At 43.9% G+C, this 24,033-nt stretch overlaps 3 protein-coding genes across 14 annotated transcripts in view; 1 reads left to right on the top strand and 2 right to left on the bottom strand.

Moving 5' to 3' along the window:
* COL8A1 (collagen type VIII alpha 1 chain) overlaps positions 1–24,033 on the bottom strand; it is a 494,271-nt gene that overhangs the window by 28,420 nt on the left and 441,818 nt on the right. The gene's annotated exons all lie outside the window — the stretch shown is intronic.
* Positions 1–24,033, bottom strand: part of CMSS1 (cms1 ribosomal small subunit homolog) — a 362,379-nt gene that overhangs the window by 47,037 nt on the left and 291,309 nt on the right. The window contains exon 1 of one of the 4 annotated variants that reach the window (XM_014853303.3): positions 13,137–13,269. The exons of the other annotated variants lie outside the window; for them this stretch is intronic. Within the exon in view, the coding sequence (XP_014708789.2) occupies positions 13,137–13,191 (55 nt within the window). The 5' untranslated portion in view covers positions 13,192–13,269. Of the gene's footprint in view, positions 1–13,136; positions 13,270–24,033 lie in introns of those variants that run through there. 4 annotated transcript variants of the gene reach the window in all.
* FILIP1L (filamin A interacting protein 1 like) overlaps positions 13,418–24,033 on the top strand; it is a 297,674-nt gene continuing 287,058 nt past the window's right edge. For all 3 annotated transcript variants that reach the window (XM_070508612.1, XM_070508610.1, XM_014853300.3), the window contains exon 1: positions 13,418–13,556. The gene's annotated coding sequence lies outside the window, so the exon portion shown is untranslated. The remainder of the gene's footprint in view (positions 13,557–24,033) is intronic.

Genomic DNA, 24,033 nt, shown 5'->3' with positions numbered 1-24,033 from the left:
AGAGTCTGCAGCAGTAGGGGATAAGGAGGACAGAACTCTGCATTCTGTTGGGGTGAGGATCTGCTCTCAAGAGAGGCACTCAGAAAGAAGTGAGTCTCATCTGGATGTTGAAGAAAGGGTGGGAGTTCAACGCACAGACCAGGAAAGGAGGGGCACTCCAGAACAATACGTGCAGAGTCACAGTTGAGAGGGCTGGGGAAGCCCTCCTGGGTAAGAAGCACACAGGGTGCTGGGGAATGAAGCTCTAAAGGAGGGCAGGGCACAGAGTGTAAAGATCACCCCCTTCCCACCACCAACCCCAACGCTAAGCACTTTACGTGGACGGTTTAACTTAATCTTCACAATCACCTCCACGTTTCAGAACCGGGGCTTGGCAAGGTGGAGGGCCTTGCCCAGATCTCTCGGCCCTTAGGCCGGAGGGGGCAAGCATTCCCACACAGATAGCTTGGGCTCTCAATCTCATCCTTGTACCTGCTATGCCGAGGAGACTGGCCTTGATCATGGTGCTGAGGAGACCTGAGGGAAGCTTTTACCTGACTAGAATCTGCTTTAAAGAGATAACTGGCCTCTGACAAGACTGGATCATTTGGGCTGTGGTTCTCCATCTACTTTTCTGCCTCAATTCACTCGAGAGCAGAACGATTTCCAACCAGATCATCAGTAACAGTGGCAAAGCAGTGATCACCAAGGGCTGGCCCCTGCATTCCACAAATACTCCCCCTGCCAAGAGGTTCTAATTTTGGGGTTGGGTCAGCAATGGGATGATGGCTCTATAATTTTCTAAGGGAGATGGGGTTCTCTTGGGGTCCCCAAATCAAAATGGGAACACATATGGAGTAGAGGGGCCTGTCCTGGGGAATGCTGGGCAGATGTCCTCACTAACCACCCCAGAGGATGCTGAGACATTGAGGTCAACAGCACCTGCTGACCAGCTGTTTTCCAGATCTTGGCGATAATCTAGATGTCCTAGCCCCTGGACTGGCTCAGGTATGGAAGTCTATCAGGCTTGGGGGTTGCAGAGACCTCCTTGAAGAGAGGACATTACCTCTGGGTGCTCCAAGGATTATGGTTCTCTGTTGGAGAGGACCCCAATAGAGGCTCTCAGAAGAGCCTGAGACCTGCTCTCAGAACCAGCACTTCCTAGTGAAGCTCCTTCTACTAGACGGGGATGGATGGTCAAGGGCCTGGCACTGGCATTGGAGAGCTGCCTTGATTAATAATGGCTTGAAAATAATCACAACAAAGCTGCACAGGGCTCTGTAACTTATAAAGTGTGTGCACATTCACTACCTAAAAATAATTTTAAGTCTTACAAAAACACTGGAGGTCAGCATTTTATAGATGAGGAAACTGAAGCTTAGGGACGCTAAGTTGCTGATGCTTGCACAGTTTGCCTGCCTGCTTTTCTTCCTTAGCTCCCTCCTTCCCTCTTGGCCCAACTTTCTTCCTTCAGTTTTAAAAAATAAAAAAAATAGCTATTAGTCAACTACGGGTCATTTTATTCTAGAAAGGATTTATGGCAGCTTACAAGGTTACAAAAAAAAAAAAGAAGAAGAGAGTATAAATTAAAAGTGGGAGCGAATATGAAAGAAATATAAGAACTAGACCAGAAATCAGTCCAAGAGTTACAATAAAGATGTAATAAGGACCTACATATTTGCTATTGATGGGGCACAAATTTGATTCTCAGTTTTTAGAAGTCAATGTGAAAAAGGAGCCATAGGCCAAAACAATCCACTCCTCAAGAGAAGTACAACAATTTCAGGTTCTTAATAATGATGACACAAGTCATAAAGCACAGCAACTTCCTCGATGATTCAACAGCTTTGAACGAGGCCTTAAAAGGTGATTCTGGTTTTCACACTGTCTTTCCAGTATATGAGAGCACTTAACATGCCCTGTTTTAAAGAACGTGAAAAGCACACCATCTCCCTGAACCCACGTAGCAAATCCCATACACGTACAGAACTCAAAGCAGGTGAGTCCCCAGTGGACCCACCAGCTGCTGAAGCAGCTTCAGGGCAGGGAAGACGGCAGGGCCACCACTACCACACTTGTTGCAGGAGAAGACAGAAACCTGTCCGCCGCACTAGAGGGAGAAACAGGTCTTCACAGAGATGTCTTGTCTTACTTGGTAAATTGTCTCCACTTCATGATTAGGACTTGGTGGCAGATATTAACTTGACCCTTACATCTCTGATCCTTATGACGACTGTTTCTAATACGGAAAGCCATTAGTCCTGAGTGCCGCTTTCTATGTTGTACATCTTACTGCACTCAGGCCCCAAGGACAGGGTTTGTTTATACTGGCTATTTTGTTCTTTCCTCACTCAACCCTCAAGTTTCCCTTACTTTTACGCCAAGTAACAGACACAGAGTTTTTCCTTTTTATAATTTATATATGCAAAAAACACATCCAAGTTAGGAATGCCCCTTTCATCTACAGGAAGAGTCTGGGCCACCTTACTCATCAACACAACAAGCCCAGAAATAGAAAAAGCAATCTGGCTGAAAGGTAGACACGGGTGGAAACTTCTACGCAGCACACAGCTGAGGTGCTATGTCGTACGAGATTAATTCCCTGAGGTCACACAGCTAAGGTGCCATGTTATATGGAACTAATTCCCTGAGGTCAGCAATTAGAGTCAGGTTACAGCCCAAACATAACTCTGCCTGCTGCTTACTTGACCCCTTATGCTCTTCACTTCATAGAGAGAGATGCCCAGCCATGACTTCCAAGGGTGGGCTTGGGGGCAGATGGAAGGAAGCAGACAGCCAGAGAGACGGCAGTCCCTTTCTTCTACAAACAGACATGCCTCCCAGGCCCCTAACTGAAATGATTCTTTCCTGCCTAAGTGAGCGATTGCATGTGTCAAGCTCCTCCCTTTCCAGCAAAATGAGGCACCTGAGATCACAGAGCTCTTTGGCAAAGTGTGAAAGATGACTGAAGAAATTAATTGAGTTATGTTCTGTCACAAGAGGCCCTGAGGTGAGACGGTAACAAAATCACCCTTTGTATGGGAAAGAGGAAGAAGCCAGGGCATGAACAGTGTGGCTAGAATGGTGTAGGTATGTTTCTTTGGACTTCTGAAGACTTATCTCCCCTCAAAAGACATTCAGAGTGGTGCTAAGAAGGAATGTCAATGGCCAGATGGAGACGTTGGAATAAAGAGAGTACTATGAGCAGGGATGACTCTAAAATAGAGGGAGAAGATAAGGACAACAGCCCCAACTTAAAGGGGACATCAAGCAGTGCCTGAGGGGTTCGTGGGGGGGTGAGGAACAGAATGGAAACAGTGGGTCTGAAAGCTGATATCTGACAATGGGAGACTCATATACATCTAATCATAAACCACTGCCATCAACAATAAAAATAATGGTGGCAGAAGCTGCTGTCACCGTATCTTGAGCAACTGTTCTGTGTCAGGTGTTGCACCAAGAGCTTCATGACCATTACTTCACTGAGGAGTGCTGTCCCCTCCCTTCCCAGATGGCTCCCAGGTATGCCTTTGCCATTTGGGGATGTATTTCCCCTTCTGAGATGTCTTTGATATTCAAGCAAGCTACTGGTGCCTGAATAACAATGCTGGGTGTTGAGGACTGTGAGGACAGGAGAGAGTCACCCTCTGACTGGTTTGCTGCAGGCCCTGAATCCAAAGTGGCTGCTGACAAGGACAGGGTAGCCAGCCGTGACCTGGGGGTCGATGGGAAGGAGCTCCCCCCCTCTTGCTTTCTCCCATTGTTCTCATTTCTGCCCCGGAATCGACACATAGTAAAGGAAGGAGGGAAAGACTGATGCCTATAGCTGAAGTGTGCAGTTTAATGGCCAGAAACCAGACTTGTCACATGTAATCAAATCATCAGAGTGTTGGTGACAGAGTTAAGACAGTTGAAAAAACAGTTGCTATTCCAACTTTCAATTTTCAAGTTATTGTTGGGGCTGAAATTTCTCTCACCTCAAGAGTTTTTATTTTGGAAAATTGCCAAAGCACACTTTTAGCCATATTCGAGTAATTGAAACATGAAAAAAATAGCAATGTTTTTCAGCCACGTTAAACTCTAACCAGATGCTCTTAAAAAATGTTTTGCATGGGGGCTGGCCCCGTGGCCGAGTGGTTAAGTTCACGCGCTCCGCTGCAGGCGGCCCAGTGTTTCGTTGGTTCGAGTCCTGGGCGCGGACATGGCACTGCTCATCAAACCACGCTGAGGCAGCGTCCCACATGCCACAACTAGGACCCACAACGAAGAATATACAGCTATGTACTGGGGGGCTGTGGGGAGAAAAAGGAAAAATAAAATCTTTAAAAAAAAAAAAATGTTTTGCATGTCCACAGCACCTTTTATTCTAACGGAGAGTCGCTTTATTCACAGCTGAGCTGCATCCACCACAGACTGAGAATACTCTCTTCACGAGCCGTGGTAACCCACCGACACATCATCTCCAGAGGAAGTAAAGAGGACCCAAGGCCTTTCCAATTCTCCCTCACTGCTCACCCCACTGGGAATCCAAGGCAAATCAATCTAACAAACATTTGCTGGATACTTTCTGTGTACCAGGAACAAAGCTGAAGAACACTGGGAAGCCGGCATAAATTTAACCAACTGGCAAAGTGAGATGATGTCTATGATTCCAACGAAAACACATCAGGGTCAGGACTCTACCTGAATGGCTCACCTGACTGTTTTGCTCACCTGAAAGACAGTGCTTCGGGCATCTTTTCTCCTATTAACCACCAGGCAAAGGGAGAAATGGTTTGGGCATTTAGAGGAAAAGCAGTGAAGAAAAACAAATGACAGGTTGCCTAGAGTCTGTGAATTCCCGGTCACCACCCCAGAGCACGACCTGGCAGAACCTTACTCAGGCAGTGTTTGGCCCCCCAGTAACCACTCTCACCCCTTCCATTCTCCACATGAGAGACAAAAAGAGCTTTTAAAAATGCAATAGGATTGGGGCTGGCCCCGTGGCCGAGTGGTTAAGTTCGCGCGCTCCGCTGCAGGCAGCCCAGTGTTTCGTTAGTTCGAATCCTGGGCGCGGACATGGCACTGCTCATCAGACCACGCTGAGGCAGCGTCCCACATGCCACAAGTAGAAGAACCCACAACGAAGAATACACAACTATGTACCGGGGGGGCTTTGGGGAGAAAAAGGAAAAAAATAAAATCTTAAAAAAAAAAAATGCAATAGGATTATGTAACCTTCCAGATTAAAACTCCACAGCAGTTTGCTTTTATACTTAGAATGACACCCACACTCCCTACCACAGACCACAAGGCCCAGGTGACCCGGCTCCGCTTACCCCTCAGGCTTCCCTGTTCTCCTCCTGGTCCATGCCACCCCAGCCACAGTGACCTCCTGGGGCTCCTAAAACACGCCAACTCCTTTCTCGCCTCTGAGCCTTTATGCTGTTGACCTCCCACCTGGGCTGCTCCTGCACACGGCTCAGGCCCAGCTTCAGCGTCTCCTCTTCCGAAGTCTCCTCTGACGTGGAAGGTAGACCCTCCCTTCCCTCTCCACTCTCTGCTACGATTTTCTCTTACTTTCTGTCACAGCGCTATCACAAGTTGCAAATATTTGATTTATTTAATTTTCTTTTATTTGGTCCCTCCCATAGACTTTATTATTTTTTTTTTCCTAAAGATTGGCGCCTGAGATAACAACTGTTGCCAATCTTTTTTCCTTTCATTTTTTCTGCTTTTTCTCCCTAAGTCCCCCCGGTACATAGTTGCATATTTTAGTTGTAGGTCCTTCTAGTTGTGGCATGTGGGATGCTGCCTCAGTGAGGCCTGATGAGTGGTGCCATGTCCATGCCCAGGATCTGAACCAGTGAAACCCTGGGCTGCCGAAGCAGAGTGCGCGAACTTAACCACTCGGCTAGGGGCCGGCTCCTCCCACAGACTCTAAGTTCCAAGATTGTAGGAACCAATAACATGTGCTTTTTAAATATCATATCCCTGTGTTTGGGATAGGGCCTGGACATGCAGACATGCAATAAATAACTGCTGAATGGATGAATGAATATAATTCCAAATAGTAAATTAAAAAAAAAACAATAGAAGAGGGACATCTTTTAATTTCACTTTATGTTTTTACTGCCATAAATACTACTATACAACTGTAAATCTTGGGTTTCTGTTGGAAGTTTTTCATGTATTCATTAACCAGGACCACCCTGACTGAACTGGAGAGCCTGAGAGAATGGAGACCTAACTATGGTGACAATTACAAAGTTTCAAAATGATTGCTTTAAAACACCAGGTTTGGCACACGATGCATTGTGAGTAAGGAGGGACCAGCCCTTCCTCATTTAAAGGTATTTGCGGTTGAAAGCAGAGTTGCTATTATGTATGTAGCATGTGTTCCTTCACTTAAGAAAAATTACGACAGGATCTTAAAGTCAAGTACCCGAACACTAAGAGTGGATGGCACACCATATTCCTGGGAAGCTGCTGTGGAGCTGGTCCGCGCGGAACGCCCTTGTCACCATGGCTGGCCCTGGCCAAACCATGGAGCTGCCTGGAAACAGAAGTACCCTGGGTGCTAGTCCCTGCCTCCCCAACCCTGCCCAGTGGCTGAAAAGGAAGATCTTGAGTCTTCTGCCTGTGTCCTGGCTGGTCCTTTGGCCAGTGAGAACCAAGTCTGGCAGGCTACCAGGAGCCTGGCCACCCCAGAAAGGGAGGCCTGGCACTGCCTGCCTACCTAGGGAAGCTCTCTGGAGGGCTTGGAGCAGGCCCTGGGTACCTGTCTACTGGATAAATGGCAGCCTTTCTCCAGTCACCTCCTGATTCGCTCAGCCTTTAGAGCTAATCTTTCTCCTTGGTTTCCTCACTGTATTTAATTTCTCAGCTAAGATTATAGTTGCTCAGCACCTAGTTTATTTGGATGGGGGTCAGCTTTCTTGTATAACTCTTGTCTTTCCGTGCCTTTTGCTCGCCATTCTCTAGCTGCTGCTTGCGATCTGGCCCCAACACAGGCAGCTCACCTGGAATACATAGTGCAGCCACCCACCCAGACTCTCCCTGCAGGGGTGAAATCTCCTGATGTAAATGCATGCCACTGGTCCCCAGGCTGGGACAGCTTCACTCATTCCTCATCCCCCTCCCAAGGCTGGCCACTGAGGCTCTAGCATCGTTCCTCCGTAAAAGTGCATAGAGGTGATAACAGTGGCTCCCTCAGGGCACAGGGATATCCTTGCTTAAATCCAGGATCACTTTGAGGAAGCTGTGACATAGTGGCTCCTCCAAGGCCTTACGTCAAACACAGGGCACCTAGTGGTGTGAAATTTAAAGCTAGGTCACACAGTTTTCATGAGTAAAACAAGAGGCTAAAATTAGACGAGCTCTGAGTTCTTTTTCAGGTGAAACATTCCGGAGTTCCACAACAAGGCCTTCGGGTTCCAAATCCTGTGGGTTTCCCATTACACCTCCTTGACTATCATCTTCTACTAAAATGCCTTTGGTGGCTCCCCACTGTCTGCAGAGTTCAGTTACAACATCCAGCATCAAGGCGTCCATGGCCCTTAACATTCTGGGCCCAAATAAAGATTCCACTTTGCCTAGTCCAAAGCTGGACCCCACACCCGTGTCTGCAGGCCTGGGAGCGGCTCGCCATTGCCGAACCCATCATGTGCCTTCCTGGCTGCGGGCCTGTGCGTGCAGTGCGTGCTCTGCCCAGAATGCTGCTCTCCTTCTTACCCTTCCCCTGAGAGAAACCTCCTCCCCTACCTCCCCACCTCCCCCAAGGTGTCCAGTTCAAATATATCCACCTCCACCGGCCGCGAAGCCTCCCTGCGCTCCAGTTCAGGAGACGCAGGCAGCACCAGGTTTAGCTCTATGCTACACAGCTCAGCCCACTAAAATGAGAATTTTGATGTGTCCCTCTCCTACTAGACTGTGAGTTTTTGAGGGACAGGGACGGGGCAACATTTAAAAAAATCTTTATAGCACCAAGACCTAGCACAGTGCACGGCACATTGTGCACACTCAGGAAATGTCTGTTGAAGTGAAGTGACAATCGTGCTTATGGACATGTACGCCTGTCCTTTAGGCTAAAAGAGACAAGTTACTAAGGCAAGACTTGAGCAGAAAAATTAAACCAGTTCTCTGCCGATACATCGCTTGATAAGATGCGCAATTAGTAAGGAAAACAAGGCTAGAATGAAATAACATTTTTAAAGAGAAGAGGGCTGAGAGGGGGAAAGACTTCTAACTCATGTATTTTCCTGTTCACAAAGGAACTTTCCAGCCCAGAAGAAAACATAGGTCCAATGTGAGACGTTGCTGGAATTGTTCCTTCTCTCCTTTTCCCTCTAGTTTTCAGAGAACCAGTGCCCATCTGGGAAAGTAATATGGATGCAAGGGTGAAGAGAGCTATGCAGGATGTACATCAACAAGGTTTTTGAGTGATGATAGCTATGCCAAGAGAAAAGCATTACATAACGACATCAAAATAGGACACTTGAGGACTGCCTTCAAGCTAAAACAGCTGTCAAGTGGTATTCTGGCATTCTTGAAGTATATGAAGAAACAGCTCCTGGAAACTGAAGGGCACAAACTACTTGCAACGATAAGATTCAGAGGTCAAGAACATGTTTTCCTCATTTTCTTAAGTTAATCTGTTAGTATCATTTTGATTTTAGAAAAATGTGAATCCCTAAAATATGTACAATTCCAAAACACTGCGCACAGATGGGTTTCGAAGGAGAGAGGGGCACCCTCATTACACCAGGTTTTCCTAAGTAGACCAGTGCATGTAGAGATACTTTCTATCTTGTGGATTATCCAGACCTTTTATTTTTACAGAGAAGTCATTAATTTCACCTTTAGGGAACATGAAGGAGAGGATAACATATGAAATTTAAATCCATCAATTTTGCTGCTGGTAAAATGTCTGCTGGGAAAAGTTTAATACCCTGGCATTGAAAAGTGACTGAGGGTTTAATGTGTGCGCTTTTTGTGTTCCTTTGCCTTCCAGCTCACGGAGGGCTCTGCTGGAGGGGCTCTATCCTAGAGTTGCTCCTCTTCCTTGCCCTCTTGCTCTAGTGGTTGGGGACTTTCTTCCACTCAACCTGGATTTCCTGTGCACTGACTGTGGGCTGGGGGCTGGTGCCATCATGCTGAAAGGTGCAGTCTGCACTTCAGAGACCCCCAGTCCAGTGAGGGGCAGACAAGGAGGCTAGCAGCTGCAGTAACGTGGAGCTGAGGGTTAGGTGTGGTTATGCTATGGGTGCCTTGGGAGGGAACGTAATCCAGCTGGGGCAGGAAGAGGACAGTAGGAAGGATGGGCCCTGGGATTTGAGTGGAGAAAAAGTGAGGCATGTCCAGGGAACACCACCTCTGATGTTCTGTGATCCAGCTCTGTTAGCAAGAACTCCACCTTTCTTTTTCCAATTCATAGAAACAAACAAAAAAAATGGTCAAACAAATTAGTTTAAACCTCACCATATTTTTAACAACTAGTACTATCTCTCTCTTTCACAACTTGCAGATATCTGCAGAAATAACTGTTAGTAAGAAGTGAGCAAAAAGCACAGGGTGAGGTTTTCCAGGATCATCTTCAAGTCATCAGTTGAAAGACTCACAATATTAGTACTAAAATAGAACCCAGCCATCTTTTTCACTGCAAAACCTTCACAGAGGAGAAACTAAGCTAAGGGTCAATGAAATATGATCATGAAAAGATTAGGAATCTTTTTTCTTGAATTTCTCTTTGCTGCTTGCTCACTGTGAGTAGATGGGACTATGAACCTTTAGAGACTCTGCGTAAGTACATGTGTACTCACAATTTCTTCAGTTATCCGCTCCACCAGAGAACTACGAATTGGCCCGACATTCTTCCACTTCCTCCCCATGCAGACACCCACGTTTTTTTTTTTGGTGAGGAAGCTTGGCCCTGAGCTAATATCTGTGCCAGTCTTCCTCTATTTTGTATGTGGGATGCTGCTACAGCATGGCTTGATCAGCGGTGTATAGGTCCGCACCCAGGATCTGAACCTGAGGACCCTGAGCAGCCAAAGCAGAGTGCACGAACTTAACCACTATGCCACTGGGCCGGCCCCAACAGACACTCATTTTTATGAGACATTGTGATAGGGAGGATACAGGACTGTGTGTCTCCTTGGGGCTCAATTTTTGAAATTTAATTGACAGACTAATATTAATTCCATCGACCCAAGGAAACTTTAATTGAGATGGAATTTATGTAAATAAATTTTAGGATATACACAAGCAGAGACAATTATGTTAGTCCTGTAACAGAGGCCCAGTGGATACCAAAAAATGAAAAATTTTCCTTCATCTGTTTTCCTTCATCAGTTCCTTCATCTGTAAGGTGGGAAAACAATACTATTTCTCCCAGAGGGTTGTTGTATAATTAAAATTAAATAACATAAATAAAGTGCTTAACATAGCACTGCCACAAACAGTTACTAATAAATGTAAGTATAATAAACAGTCCACTAGATTATACATTCACAAGGGCAAGGACCACACCTGTCTTTCATGATGTGCCTGACACACAGTGGGCACTCAATTAATTAAGTGAATAAATAATTGAACCCTTCTCTCAGTCATTATACACTTTAACGTGCTCCCACGACATCTTCACAGAGACACCATGACGATTTGCCATGAAGATACAGATGCCTTGAGGTACAGAAAAAGCATGGGATTCTTACCCTTTTCCTTTTTTCCTTCCCTTTTATTTAAAACATATTGATGATTTCTCTTCCCTTTCCTTGAAGGATTAGGGCTGATGGGGCTGAAAAGACTATAAGGGACGAGGAAGCAGCCAGCAGGGAGGGAAGATTGGTTACACACAGGGGCAACAGGCAAATGAGTAAACAGTTTGAGGATAACAGAAACCAGGTTATCCTCACTGTTGGGGAAGGGAGTTACAAAGATAAAGGATAAAAGGCAGAATGCCCCTATGGCGCCAGACTGGACGTGGAGCTACCCACGTGCTCTCGTGGTATTTAATACAGACAGAGAGAGCCACAGACATGGCTGCTGGTGTGTGTCTACTTCCTGGCTCCTTCGGCTGAGAGGGCCTAGAAGCGGTGAGCACACCCAGTGCCCAGGTCTTGGTTTCTGTACACTATTTTCCATAGTGGACCAAGATCTCCTTAAGGACGTGGCTAATTTCAGGGCTGGGGAGAGAAGGTACAGGATGCACATGGAACATCTTGTGCCAGAAAGTATGAAAGTACTCAGAAAATGATGAGAACTCGTCAAAAGAATACAAGAGCCAGCTTGAGGGGGCTCCCGCTGGCCAAATCAGATCATTTGGGCATCAAAATAAATAAAGATATTCATAGATTACAACCCACTGACCAAAATGGGAATCCATAAGAGCATACTGATGTAAATAAATACAAAAATAAGTAGACGAGAAGGGAAAGCTCTTCCTTACAGCAGAAAGTTTATTTAGGAGCAACATACCAAAGTACCTCCCCACAAAATATTTATCAATTGCAAAGAGGAAAACTGTAACTTTACAGTGGAGAAATCTGGCAGATACCACCTTTACCAAGTGGGGCTGGTATGAATCAACTCCATTTATGTGTTTCTGATATGATTAAGAAGAATACAGCACTACTTCTGTGGTATTCTGCTGAAAAATGCACAAACTCAGCTTATAACGAGGAAACATCACACAAACCTAAAATGAGGAACATTTGACAAAATGTACTCTTCAAAAATGCCTTGTCACAAAAAGATAAGAAAAGACTGAAGATCTGTTCAGACTGAAGGAGACATGACAACTAGATGCAACATATAATCTTAGACCAAAAGAAAAAAAATTTTTTCCTCTATAAAGGATACTATTGAGACATTTGGTGAAAAGTTGAATGGTAACTATGGATTAGAAAGTAATATCAGTGTTCGTATCAGTACCAGTGTTCGAACAGTATCAGTGTTCATTTACTGAACTTGGTTATTACACTGAGGTAGGAGAGTGTACTTGTCTTTTCGGATAATAACACTGGAGTATACAAATTGATTCAGAAAAATATACACACACATACAAACACAAGGTGGGGGGCGCTGGGAGGAGAAGAGGAGGAGGGGAAGGGAAAGAGGGAAGGGAGAAAGCAAATGTTAAAAACTGGAGAACCTGAGTGAAGAGTATATGGGAATTCTTTATTATTCTTGTATCTTTTCTGTAAATTTCAGATTATGTCAATGGTAAAAGTTAAAAATAAGAGCATGGGTTTTGCTGTAACTCTGGTCCAGTTTTGAATTCCCAGTCTGATATTTATCATTCATGATCCTCTGGGGAGGTTATTTAATTATTCCAAGTTTTGGTTTGCTTATTTGATCATCAACATAGACCAATTTAAAGGGATGCTGTGAGGATTAAGTAAGATGAGGCACAGATTGAGCTCCTGGCCTATGGCGGGTTTGTCTGGTGAGGACGTGACACCTAACTGGCGACAGAGATACAAACTTGCTGGAGAAATGAACATGCACCTCCTTCCCGCCCCTCCCCCCAATAGGAACCCGTGATACCACCTAGAGAAAATCAGATCCTTCCCATAACAGCAGTCTAACATCTGAGATTTCTCTTAACACCTGAAGAATATAAAGGAAAAAACTTAAATAATAAAATAAATGCTACCACACATTTTGACGTTACTAAAGTCTCCTCAGCCCTTTGCACTCGTGTCTCATGTGACACTGAATGGAAGAGGCAGGCATCAAGTTAAAGTTCAACACAGCGTGAATAATAGCGAATCTCTCTAGTGCCTTGGGTTATGATTGTCAAAGAAGAGGTCATGCTCTTGTTACTTAAATCTCAAACACAGCTCCCATCCGTTCACAGTTCACAGCAGGGTACAAAATTAAGTGCAATTTACTGTTCATCTGGGCATCTGTTCCTAGGACGCTGGCACTGCTGTTTGTTTGTGGTTCACAGTGTATCTGGGGCAGTGACCAGACAGAGAAGGGGACCCATGTTGTGCCTGGGAGGTTTCTTCTCTCAGCCAAGATGTGCACATGAATTTAAAATTACCCAAGAGGGTGTTTCAGAGCTGCCTGCCAAAGAGTGGTGTCCTCTAACCTGGAGAACAGCTGCCGGGCACAGGCATGCAAGCACACGCACAAACACAGACACACAGACACGCTCACGGAGCCTATACCTGCCTCTACTTGTCTGCTCTGGGTAGATGGCTCCTGGCTTTTGGGTCGCCTCATCCTGCAGCTCAGTCCAGTTAGACCCTTTCTTCCGTGGAGAGTGGCAAGCTGTGGGGTGAGGGAATCTGCAAAGGTCACCCGTCTTCAGAGTATGAAGGGCACTGCCCGGAGAGGGAAGAGGATTATATTTAGTTTTCGGGCCCAGTCAGTGCTGGGCTCCCCACTGCCTCTCCTTTGCAGAACTGCCAGTGGCCCCTGGTTGCAAATTCTCCGTGGCTTTGAAGCCCACAAAGCAAAAACTGAGAGAGTGTCCAAAAAGAAAAGAAGGAAACGTTGTTGGTCCCTGGATTCCACTATTGAATTTTGGTGGGGATGAAAAGAGAGGACGACTGGGTGTGATCAAGCAAAGGTACCTGCACAGTAAGGTAAGTGTCTCTATTGCTGTTGAAAAGAGGCTTTGGGGATGTTTCTGTGTTATCCAACATCTGGGAATTGCCAACACTGCTCTCCAGGAGCAGGATCTTCTGGATATTATGCAAGGGATGCGGTAAATCTCAGGTATGATTAAGAGCTTATGACAGATGATGACTTTTAGGCTAATATGAGTAAGAGCGGCTTGGCAAATAGAGGAACTACCCTGACAGTAGGTAAGTTTTGCTAAATTGGTAGGCATGAAAGAAGACCAAAATGAAAATTTAAATTGTTATCCTCTTAAGAGTAAGACAAATAGTCAAAAATTTGAAAAATGGTTTGGATAAACGGCTTTCCTTGTTAACAGCTTCATTTTGTAAGCTGATGTGAGTGATCAATACATAATTTCAAAAGCATCACAAGATGCTCAAAGTTGAGAAGTACACTAGATAGGCTAGATTGGAGAGGAGCAATTCTATTTTTATGGAAAGACAGAGGAAACTAGCATCTTAAAATGGCAACTAGATTGCATTCTTTTTTCTTTACTTTTGTTCATATTTCTCTGATGCAAGATTTGATGAACGGGGGCCAGAGAACAGAGGTAAGATTTCTGAGGTAGGGTTTTCACAAGGTCTTGGGAGACACCTATGCCCAAAGAACATGATTGGATATCCTGGCACAGCACATCTCAGTGTCAATGGGAAATGATGTCAGATCGCTGCCAACTGACTCCAGAGAGAGAGTTCTGCTCATTGTCCTTGCTCAGTGGGAGCATTAGTCAATGTTCAGGGTGACTGCACAGCTTTGAATATAGGAGCCCCATTCCACAGAGACACATGTGCAGCTAAAATGCTTGTGACATATCCAGTCATTCCTTTTTCTCTTCAAAACAACTGATGATCACATATCTTTTAAAAAATATCTGTGCAAGTCTCAGGAAGGATTACAAGAGGTATAATACGTATGTTGCTACACTCCACTCACGTGTATTAGGTCTGTATAGAGGAGGGTCGGGGGCAGGGCACTACTGGAGACAATCCCTTCAAATTACGGCAGTGTTCCTCTGGCTGCAACTAAAAATGCTTTTCCTACGATGACACTTTCCGATATATCACTCTTCTATCCCTCAAAAACAAATATCCCAAGTAAATATATCTCTACAGTTAGTTATCAGTTGACACTACTCTGAAACTCCTGTTACACTTAATTAAAAATCAGCATATTTTAAGAGCTGTTTGCTACTAAAGATTTCTAAAGGCAGCAATAATGTTCGTGGGCTATTTCCACTTCTTTAAAACAAATATGTAGGGTAATCAAGACAGGTCTACTCTGATGAGAGTTTTCCAAGTAATTTCCCAAGGCAATGTAGGGTTTGGGTTCTTATGATAATCAATGCAAAAATATTCTGAAAAAACTCTGGGAGAAAGAAAAGTATTGATAATAAACAAAGGGGTGCAATATGTTTTTTAAGAGTTTAGCTTCCGTTAAGTTCATATGTAATTGCCTTTTTTGCCTTAAACTGTTATTGAAGAATTTGTTAGCCAAGAATTGGTCTTAGGTAGTGGTATTGTCACTGGAGATAGAGATACTTTATTGTGGCTCCAAAATGACGGTGCATTTGACAGAACGCTATTGTAGGAAACTGACGTTGCAACTTGCCAAGAACTGGGCAGGTTCAAGGATGGGAAAAAACTAAAAGTAAAGGGCCCTGTATTCTTTTCTTCAGAATAGAATCCCTATCATTCTTTGTCTTCACTTAATGCAAAGTTTTCATTACCACTGAAATCCATGCCTCACCTCTCCAATATGTTGCATTAAAAAACATTTAAAGAAAAAACGTTAGTTGCCTTTATTTGCCTTAGGATAGAACTAGTGACCACCAGACTTTAATAACCATTCATGCTGAGCACAAAATAATTTTTGTTGTTTAATTATACTTAGGGAGAGCACTTTCATAGTAAAGGGCTTAATTTGCTTGCTCATTTGTTCATTCTTCAGCAAGCATCTAGAGTGCCTCCTACATGCCGGGCTCCCGGGGACGCAGCAGTGAGGGAGGAAAACCCGGTTCCAGGCGGCCTGAGTGTAGGAATCTTCACAGGGGCCGATTATCAGCGATTTGAACCTGTACATTGTTCATGTTGTTTTCCATGGGAAGTATTTTCTCCCTCATTTCTGGTTAAAAGAAAAGTTAAGAAAATATTTTTCCCACTTTAAAAGGTTATTTAGTGTCTGCAAGATATGGAGACAGTTCCAGAGACTAAATAACCAAGCAAGCAGGTGGAAATATACGTTTGAGTGCAAACACTTGAGGCTTCTTCGAGGGAGGTTGAAGTGTCTGTTCTCAGCTACAGATGTTACACAGAAGGCTCACATACTGGATAGTCTGCTCCTTCAGAACTGGGTCAGACAGGAAGTCCCTAAGGAGGACATTAGAGCAAAATTTGTATTATAGCTTCATATCTATCTTTGTTTCAAATCTGATGGAAGCTCTTGACGTTTCTGTCTAATCTGTCTGGCAGAGACAGTCAATCGCTGGAGACTGCACCTGAAAGAGCTGCACTACTGTGCCTCTCACCTCAACTGAGGAGGATGCATGACGGCATGAACCACTGCAACAACGTCATTTCCCCCCGAAGTTCTGTCTGACGTTGTTCACAGAACTCGAATATCAGCCCCTCACTCATCCCATGGTGACCATGTGTGAGATTTCCTGCTCAGCATATGAAAAACTGGGTTTTAGACATTTAAGGGACTAGACCAGCTAATTTCTTCTCTAACGCAGTCTCACTAAGTAATTTCTCAAGTGAAGGAATAGAAAAATTCTGAGTTTTCAACATGAGCACTCATGGCTCTGACCTCCTGTTTGAAGGTGGTAACGGCCAACTGGAAATGGCCCAGAGGGGAGGGCTCCAGGTGGCCCCCACACCCATCCTCTTCCTGCCTACAGTTCTGTCATCTAGCCCTCAAAAAATCAGTGTAGTTGCCAAAAGAGATATAAGCTACTGCTTTTCCCTTCTTTTAAGGATGGGAAGAGTATAGTATATTGGTATATTCGCCTACATGTGAATGCAAACGGAACTCGAAACTCCTGGCTAGTGCCACCAGCCTGGCAACATAAAACGCTGTCACATCAGAGTAGACCAACTGTCCACCCAGCCCAGCTCTTGCTTCTGGTAGAAGCATAAGTGGGCCATTGAGAGAAGCAGTTTGTCATGGGTAAAAGGGAACATCACAGGAAAAATTCTCTATGTGGAAAAATGGTTAACTGAGAGCTCTATCAAGATAGGCGGAGTTGAACAGAGCAATCTTAATTGAATGAAAAAGGTCTTTCTGATGGATTTTGAGAGTAAGCTCATCTGCTGGTAGTTAAGATTCTGAGGGTAACAGGGTGTAAGATATCATGCATAGCTAGCACTGTCTGTTACTAGCTATGGCCAATCAAACCACAAGACTTCATTTCTTTCTTACATTTTTCCTGGAATTTATTGCGTATCTAAAGTTTGTTGTAACTGTTTGGAGGCTTTCAGCTACTTTTCTCTTGTGTTGGAGGCTTGGAATGAGTGTTACAGGTCTTCTTGATAGATCTAAGGACAACCCCTTCACTAGGAAAGCAGAGTTCAGGGTAGGGTAGCAGCATGGATAAAGCAGAGGCTGCTTCTGGGCTTCTCCTCAGAGCTGCTGCTCTTGGCTGTGAAAGCGAAAGAGACAGAGGCAGCTGCCTCCAAGCCGCGGTATCAAACTGCCAGGTTGTGACTAGGAACACCAACTCCTTGGTTTTCAGCTGCTCTGAACATCTTCACACGAAGCTATTTTAAGAACTTTTGCATTTGATCAGGGAGCATGTGGGGTTAAGCCTGTGTTTTCCATTTCAGTTTTAGATCCTAAGCAGGTGCAGTTAGTAGTTCAGAATTTAAAAACTTATTACTGTATTTCCCCCCAACCAATGCAAAAATAACTTTATATTAGGGGAGAAAAGCATGTGACAGGGACTTGTTTCTTAAATAAAAAGTATTTAGGACTTGAGTTAAAAAACATCACTGACATTTTCCATCATAATTCTTGTTTGCCAAATATTGGTTAAAAATGTGAAAGAATAAATAAAATCCTTTGGCTGGGGTTAGGACAATATGTAACTATTTGTGCTAATGCCCATTAATCTAACCATATATTCTGCTTATTATGCTTGGAACATTGCAGACAAGGACACCATTGCAGATTAGGGGGTTGTCTGACAACATCAAACTGTGATTTACCACTTGAACCTTGACAATTAGAGAAAGGTATCCTCCAAGACTCACCCGTGACATTCCCTGGTGGTACACAAAGTTGAAACAAAAGTAAAGGCAACACAAAACAAAAAATCCCTTCTTTTGAAAGTGTTTTAAGTTAAGTATTAGCACATTCCTCGAGCATTTATGTGAGTCTTCCCTGGTCTGATGAAACTCCAAGTCTCTGATGGTTCATCACACACCCGTACATCCACACCAGGGCTGTCCATTCTCTTAGTTTCAAAGACAGGTTCGTTCTGGTTAGGAGATCCAATAAAGCAGGGGTGCTGGAATCTGCTGTGGGATCCAACTCCAGGATAATACAGGGGGCAGGGGATCCAATGTCTGGGTGCACCTGGGACTGAGGGGCTTCCCGGGTGCAGGGCTTTCAGTGCTAAAACCAGGGCTGCTCTGGAAAAACCATGGCAGTGGGTCACCATAAAAGGAGGAAAACACACATCTGAAGTGATCAGATTATAGAGGTTTACTGCTGAGGAGGAAGAGGTCTAAGACATCAGGTGTCCTAATCTCAGGCTCGTGCACTGTACACATGGCAGACTCCCTGTTTAGGGAGACAACAGGGAGGGGTTTGGTCACAAGAGTCATCTATTTATGGAGTTTCACCCTTCCTAACACAACAGAGGATTTGAAGGCACAATAACAAAGTGTCATCTTGAAGCTTGGGAAGTTCAAGCTTCCCAATGGGTTGGCTCAGCTTTCCACTGAAAACAACCAAAACCAAGACTCCAAGATTATAGAGGTATTCCATTGTTACATCTTTTATTTGAAACTTTAATCAGGGCCACATGTGTGTTTAAACAAATTCAAGGGGAGATAGCGCATAAAGCACATGAGTCCACCAAATCCTTGTTCCTCAAAGTTTGACTGGCAGATCAGGAACATCACTTAGCAGTGTGCTGGAAGTGCAGAATCTCAGGCTCTGTCCTATAAGCAGAATCTGCATTTGGAGATGACATCCTACGGAAGCCAGTGTTTGAGAAGTAGCTCACTAAATCATTCTTTGTAACTACCTGTGGCAGAGGACACAGTTTGGTACAGTCAATCCATTGTCAATTGCCATAAAAATCAATCACTAGAACAATGATCACATGCTGGGATGCTGCAGAAACGTAAAATTGCTATAAAAGTTCCTAAACGTTTACTCTCAATTTCTGACTTATCTTGCAGTGGATGGGTTACAGTTTACAGATCAGCACAGGTCTGCAGGCCACAGTCTGAGCAGCACTGCACTAAGCGATATTAGCAGCCTCACACTGCCGGGAAACAGCTAAAGAGACCAGTGAACACTCTGCAGACATCTTTACCTGGTCAAGATGATCTGTGCGTTATAGAGCCAGCCCCTGTAAAAGGGGTCACACCTCAGGGTGGAACCCAAAGAAAAGATACAGTTTGTAGGGAGCCCATCCTCATAAAAGCATTTTTATATGGGCAAATCCCACTAAATATTGATCAAAGGCATTGATATTGGTGGGAAGTAGAGAAATAAGACCATGTCTAGATTATGAAAGTGAGGAAGGGTAAACCTTGCTGGAATAGACTAGATGGATGTTGTTTTACTTTTTCCTTTTTTGAAGGAGGTGGATGAGAAATGGGACTGTGCAGTGTGGGATGTTGTAGCTCCAATCTTCAAGTTCTCAAAGCCACCAGGGGTCTACTTGGGGATTTACCTTGGGGCTGGCACTACCTCAGATGACATATCCTAATCTTTCCTTTCCAAACAAGAGTAAAATGGCTACTGCTACGCCCTGAACACGTCCCCCCAAATTCATATATTGAAATCCTAACCCCTAAAGGTGATGGTATCAGTAGGTGGGCCTTTGGGAGATGTTTAAGTCAGGAGGGTGGGGTCCTCACGAATGCCCTTATAAAAGAAGCCCCAGAGAACTCCCTGGCCCCCTCTACCTTGTGAGGATACAGTGAAAAGTCTGACTGGAAGAGGGCCCTCGCCTGACCATGCTCGCACCCTCATCTCAGACTTCCAGCTTTCAGAACTGTGAGCAATAAATATCTGCTGTTTACAAGCTACCCAGTCTGTGCCTAAGACACCTTAGCTGTGTCCTAGCTGTGGTTCAGAGTTACCAACATTTTGAAGGACAGGTATGGGTAGAGAAGTTACTGAGGACTCCATCCTGGATTTGGGGAGCTCATAGAGAAACATATTTGCAGATATAGATTGCAGTGTCTATCTCTGCCCTCAATGATTCTTAAATTTGATGCTTTTTAATCTAACTTAACAACTGACATATCACTAATCTTAAAATTTTAGGTAACAATATTTATCAAGGCTTCATTTTTAATTGCCAAAAACTAGGAACAATCCAAATGCCCCTCAACTGGTGCGTGGATAATCACACGTCACCATCGTATAGTACATCCACACAATGAATTACTACTCAGTAAAACTAATGATACACACAACAACATGGATGAACTTCAAATGCATTGTGCTAAGTGAAAGAACCCAGACTCAAAAGCCTACATACTGAATGAGTTCATTTATATGACAGTGGAAAATGGAAAACGAAAGGGACACAAAACAGATCAGTGGCTGCCAGCAGCTGTGTCTGATGGGAGGGGTTATCTACAAAGGGGTGAGAGGGAACATTCTGGGTGACGGAACTGCTCTATCTCTTGACTGCAATGGGGTTACATGATTCTATGAGCTGTCAGAATTTGCAGAATTATACAATATAAAGGGTAAACTTTACTGCATGTACATCATACCTTAATAAAATAAATGAGAAAAGATGTCAGGCATCACGATCTGTGTGGCTCTATATTGAGAGCCTTCACTCCAAACTTCACCAGCATATACTGCTTTGGTGTTGACACACTGGAGACCTTGCACAGATTTCCAGTGGGGGGGAAAAAATAAATAAATAAATTTTAGGCTACTAAAATTTTGTAAGGAAAGAAGCCTTGAAGAAAAAGAGTTCTTGAAAAATAACTGATATAGTCCACCCCCCTCATTTTACAGATAAGAGCTGAGGCCTGATGAAGTTTTCCCAAGGTCTCAGAACTGGTTAGTGGCAGATAAATCTGTTTGCTTTTCAGGAGATAGTTAAAAATAATCAACCTACAGAAATTCAACTCTCTAACTACTCTTGTGCAAACTGACTATCAAAACTGCATTGTAGGGGCTGGCCTGGTGGCGCAGCGGTTAAATTCACATGTTCCGCTTCTTGGTGGCCCGGGGTTTGCCGGTTAGGATCCTGGGTGCAGACATGGCAGCGCTTGGCAAAAGCCATGTTGTGATAGGCGTCCCACGTATAAAGTGGAGGAAGATGGGCATGGATGTTAGCTCAGGGCCAGTCTTCCTCAGCAAAAAGAGGAGGATTGGCAGTAGTCAGCTCAGGGCTAATCTTCCTCAAAAAAAAAAAAAAAAACTGCACTGTGTAATGAAAAAAGCCTTGGGGCAAAAAAATATGCAAAAAAACTTTAGCTGCGTTCCCAATGTGTTGGGAAATTGGTCAAAAGCTCTGACTTCTGACACACAATTACGAGGGAATAAAAAGTGATTTTAGTCATCAATAAATGTTATTGCATGCCCAGTGTCTCTCAAAACCAATAGCGACCACCGCCACCACTACCACCACAGCCTGTACTCAGCATCAGGGGGTATCACAAAAGAAGACCCAGGTCACGTCTGGAAGAGGCACACACTTGTTCACTTGTTTACTTATTTATGTAACAAACAAATGCCAGGCACTCTCCTGGTTCCTACAACCCAATGTTGGTCTCAGAATTATAGTAAAGCAGTGCTTAGATAAGGAGCAATGCCCAACTTCTAGAACAGAGTGAGGGCTATTTGAACAGATCCACCAACATCGCACAAAATCCCAGTCAGAACTAAACCAGTAAATGGATGTGTTATTATTATTATTCACAATGCCTAAGAGACGCCACCACTGGGCTCTAATCCCAGTTCTGTGTGATCTTCACCAAGTTATTTAACCTCTCAAAGCCTTAAGTTTCCTCAATCATAAAACAGAGAGAATAACTGTACTTCTTGCCTTGTTAGAACCAATAAATGAGAAATATAAAGTGTAAAGTACAGCTAGTGACACAAAATAAGTGCTCAATAGTCAGGAGCTATTATGATCATTATTATTGACACAGAAAACTCCCACCATGGTGTTAAAGATTGGCTCTAATAAAATTCAGTCTTGAAAATGTGGTATGCCAGGTCCTTCTGAGAAGCTGATAAATGCTACAAGACCCAGAATACACAGATACACAAAACTTTGGATCCCCTGGACAAAATTAAGATGGCTTGGGCTAGACACCAAAGGAACTGGCATTTGAATGATGTGTTTTCTTTGGGACCATAAGAACCACTGCTGTAGACACTACATACCACAGACAGATATGAATTGAAAATGCCAAACTTTGTGGTTTGGCACTTTAAAACCCCCCAGAGGGGCCGGCCCTGTGGCCGAGTGGTTAAAGTTCGTGCGCTCCGCTTTGGCAGCCCAGGTTTCACCAGTTTGTATCCTAAGCGTGGATATGGCACGGTTCATCAGGCCATGCTGAGGGCGGTGTCCCACATAGCACAATCAGAGGCACTCACAACTAGGACATACAGGGGCTTTGGGAGAAGAAGAAAAATAAAACGAAGATTGGCAACAGATGTTAGCTAAGGTGACAACTGTTACAAAAATAAAAAATAACTGCCCCCCCAAGCTGATTATTAAAAGTAAACCGTAAATTTCCTTGATCTATGTTAAATAAGTAGAAGTATCCTTTTCTCGTCTCTGAGATTCTTGAGCCATAAGCAAGTAACTGGTTGTTGGTTTTTTAATTTTTTTGCAATTCTCTTGCTTTCTCTTCTCATAAAATTTAAATCATGTAATGGAAGTTCCACATTCAAAATGTGATAATTTATGACCCCACAGCCCAGAGGATTCTGAGGAGACTACGAAATTCCTAAATATGTGCAAAGTATTCCAGAATGGGAAATGACTCTTCCTGTGTAGTAGTAATTATTTAGGTAACACTACCTTGGGAGAATGTTAATTGTAGAACATTAAACTACTTCTTTTAAAACAAGGCACTTCCACAGGGTTTTATTCTTTCTTTCCTAATTTGGAAAGACAGCATTTGTACACACAAAATAGCAAGTTCTACTATCCCATTGTTAAGTGGTTAGGTCAGGTTTCAGAAAGGCTGTGCTGATGCCTTAAATACCTGCCAAATGTGTGGAAGGAAGGCTCCAGTTCAAACCATGACGCAGTTGTGGATCTACCACTTTCACAACAAGCGAAGTGGCCGGGAAATTCTACCACCAACAAAGGCCAAAAGAGGCCGCGATGCCTACCGAAGGGGGAAGAAATAGAGTTGGCCTCAAACACACAGCACTTAGTAATCTTCCCAGATGTTATCGTAAAACTGCAATCGGGACCTAAATAATCTCGTTATTTTGGCACGTAATTCCATTATTATATTCTGATCCACATCTGGATAGTTCAGTTGTACAAGGCAATTTCAGTTGACATGAGAACTTGAAAAGTTCAGCCAGGTCTAGTGGAACTAATCTGTATATAAACAAGGATTTTTTTTTAACAGTATGAGAGAACATAGAGATTTTCACCTGTACTTGAAGCACTAAAACAGTCGTTCAGTCTGAACTGGTAGCTACAAATTTACATCTCTTGGCTCTGTCACAAAATCCATAAGGACTTAATGCTTTCAGAGTAGATCAGATACATGTTCGTGGCAAAATGCCAGCTGTCATTTTAATGGAGTTTTTGCAGTTCTTCCCTTTGCCCTACTGACCAGAAAACATTTTTCTTAGAGTTTCCTTTAACACATTTCCGCTATCTTACTAATTTCAGCAGTTTTTTTGAGGAAGATTAGCCCTGAGCTAACATCTGTTGCCAATCTTCCTCTTTTTGATTGAGGAAGATTGTCTCTGAGCTAAAATCCGTGCCAATCTCCCTCTATTTCTATGTGTGGGATGCCACCACAGCATGGCCTGATGAGCAGTGTGTAGGTCTGTGCCTGGGATCTGAACCGGCAAACCAAAGGCCGCTGAAGCGGAGTGCATAAACTTAACCACTATGCCACCGGGCAGGTTTCTTTAAAGCAGCAAAATAACTTCCAGTATTTTAAGTTTTCCAAACATGTGAAAACCTACTCGAGGGATCGGCGTATCGGCCTGGGATGAGTGGAGCAATCAGCAGACACCACTTGAGTGAATCAG

Source organism: Equus asinus, chromosome 5, assembly GCF_041296235.1.
Source record: "Equus asinus isolate D_3611 breed Donkey chromosome 5, EquAss-T2T_v2, whole genome shotgun sequence".
Lineage (NCBI taxonomy): Eukaryota > Metazoa > Chordata > Mammalia > Perissodactyla > Equidae > Equus > Equus asinus.
The sequence above is the reverse complement of the archived record's forward strand: the minus strand, read 5'-3'. Positions and strand labels throughout refer to the sequence as shown.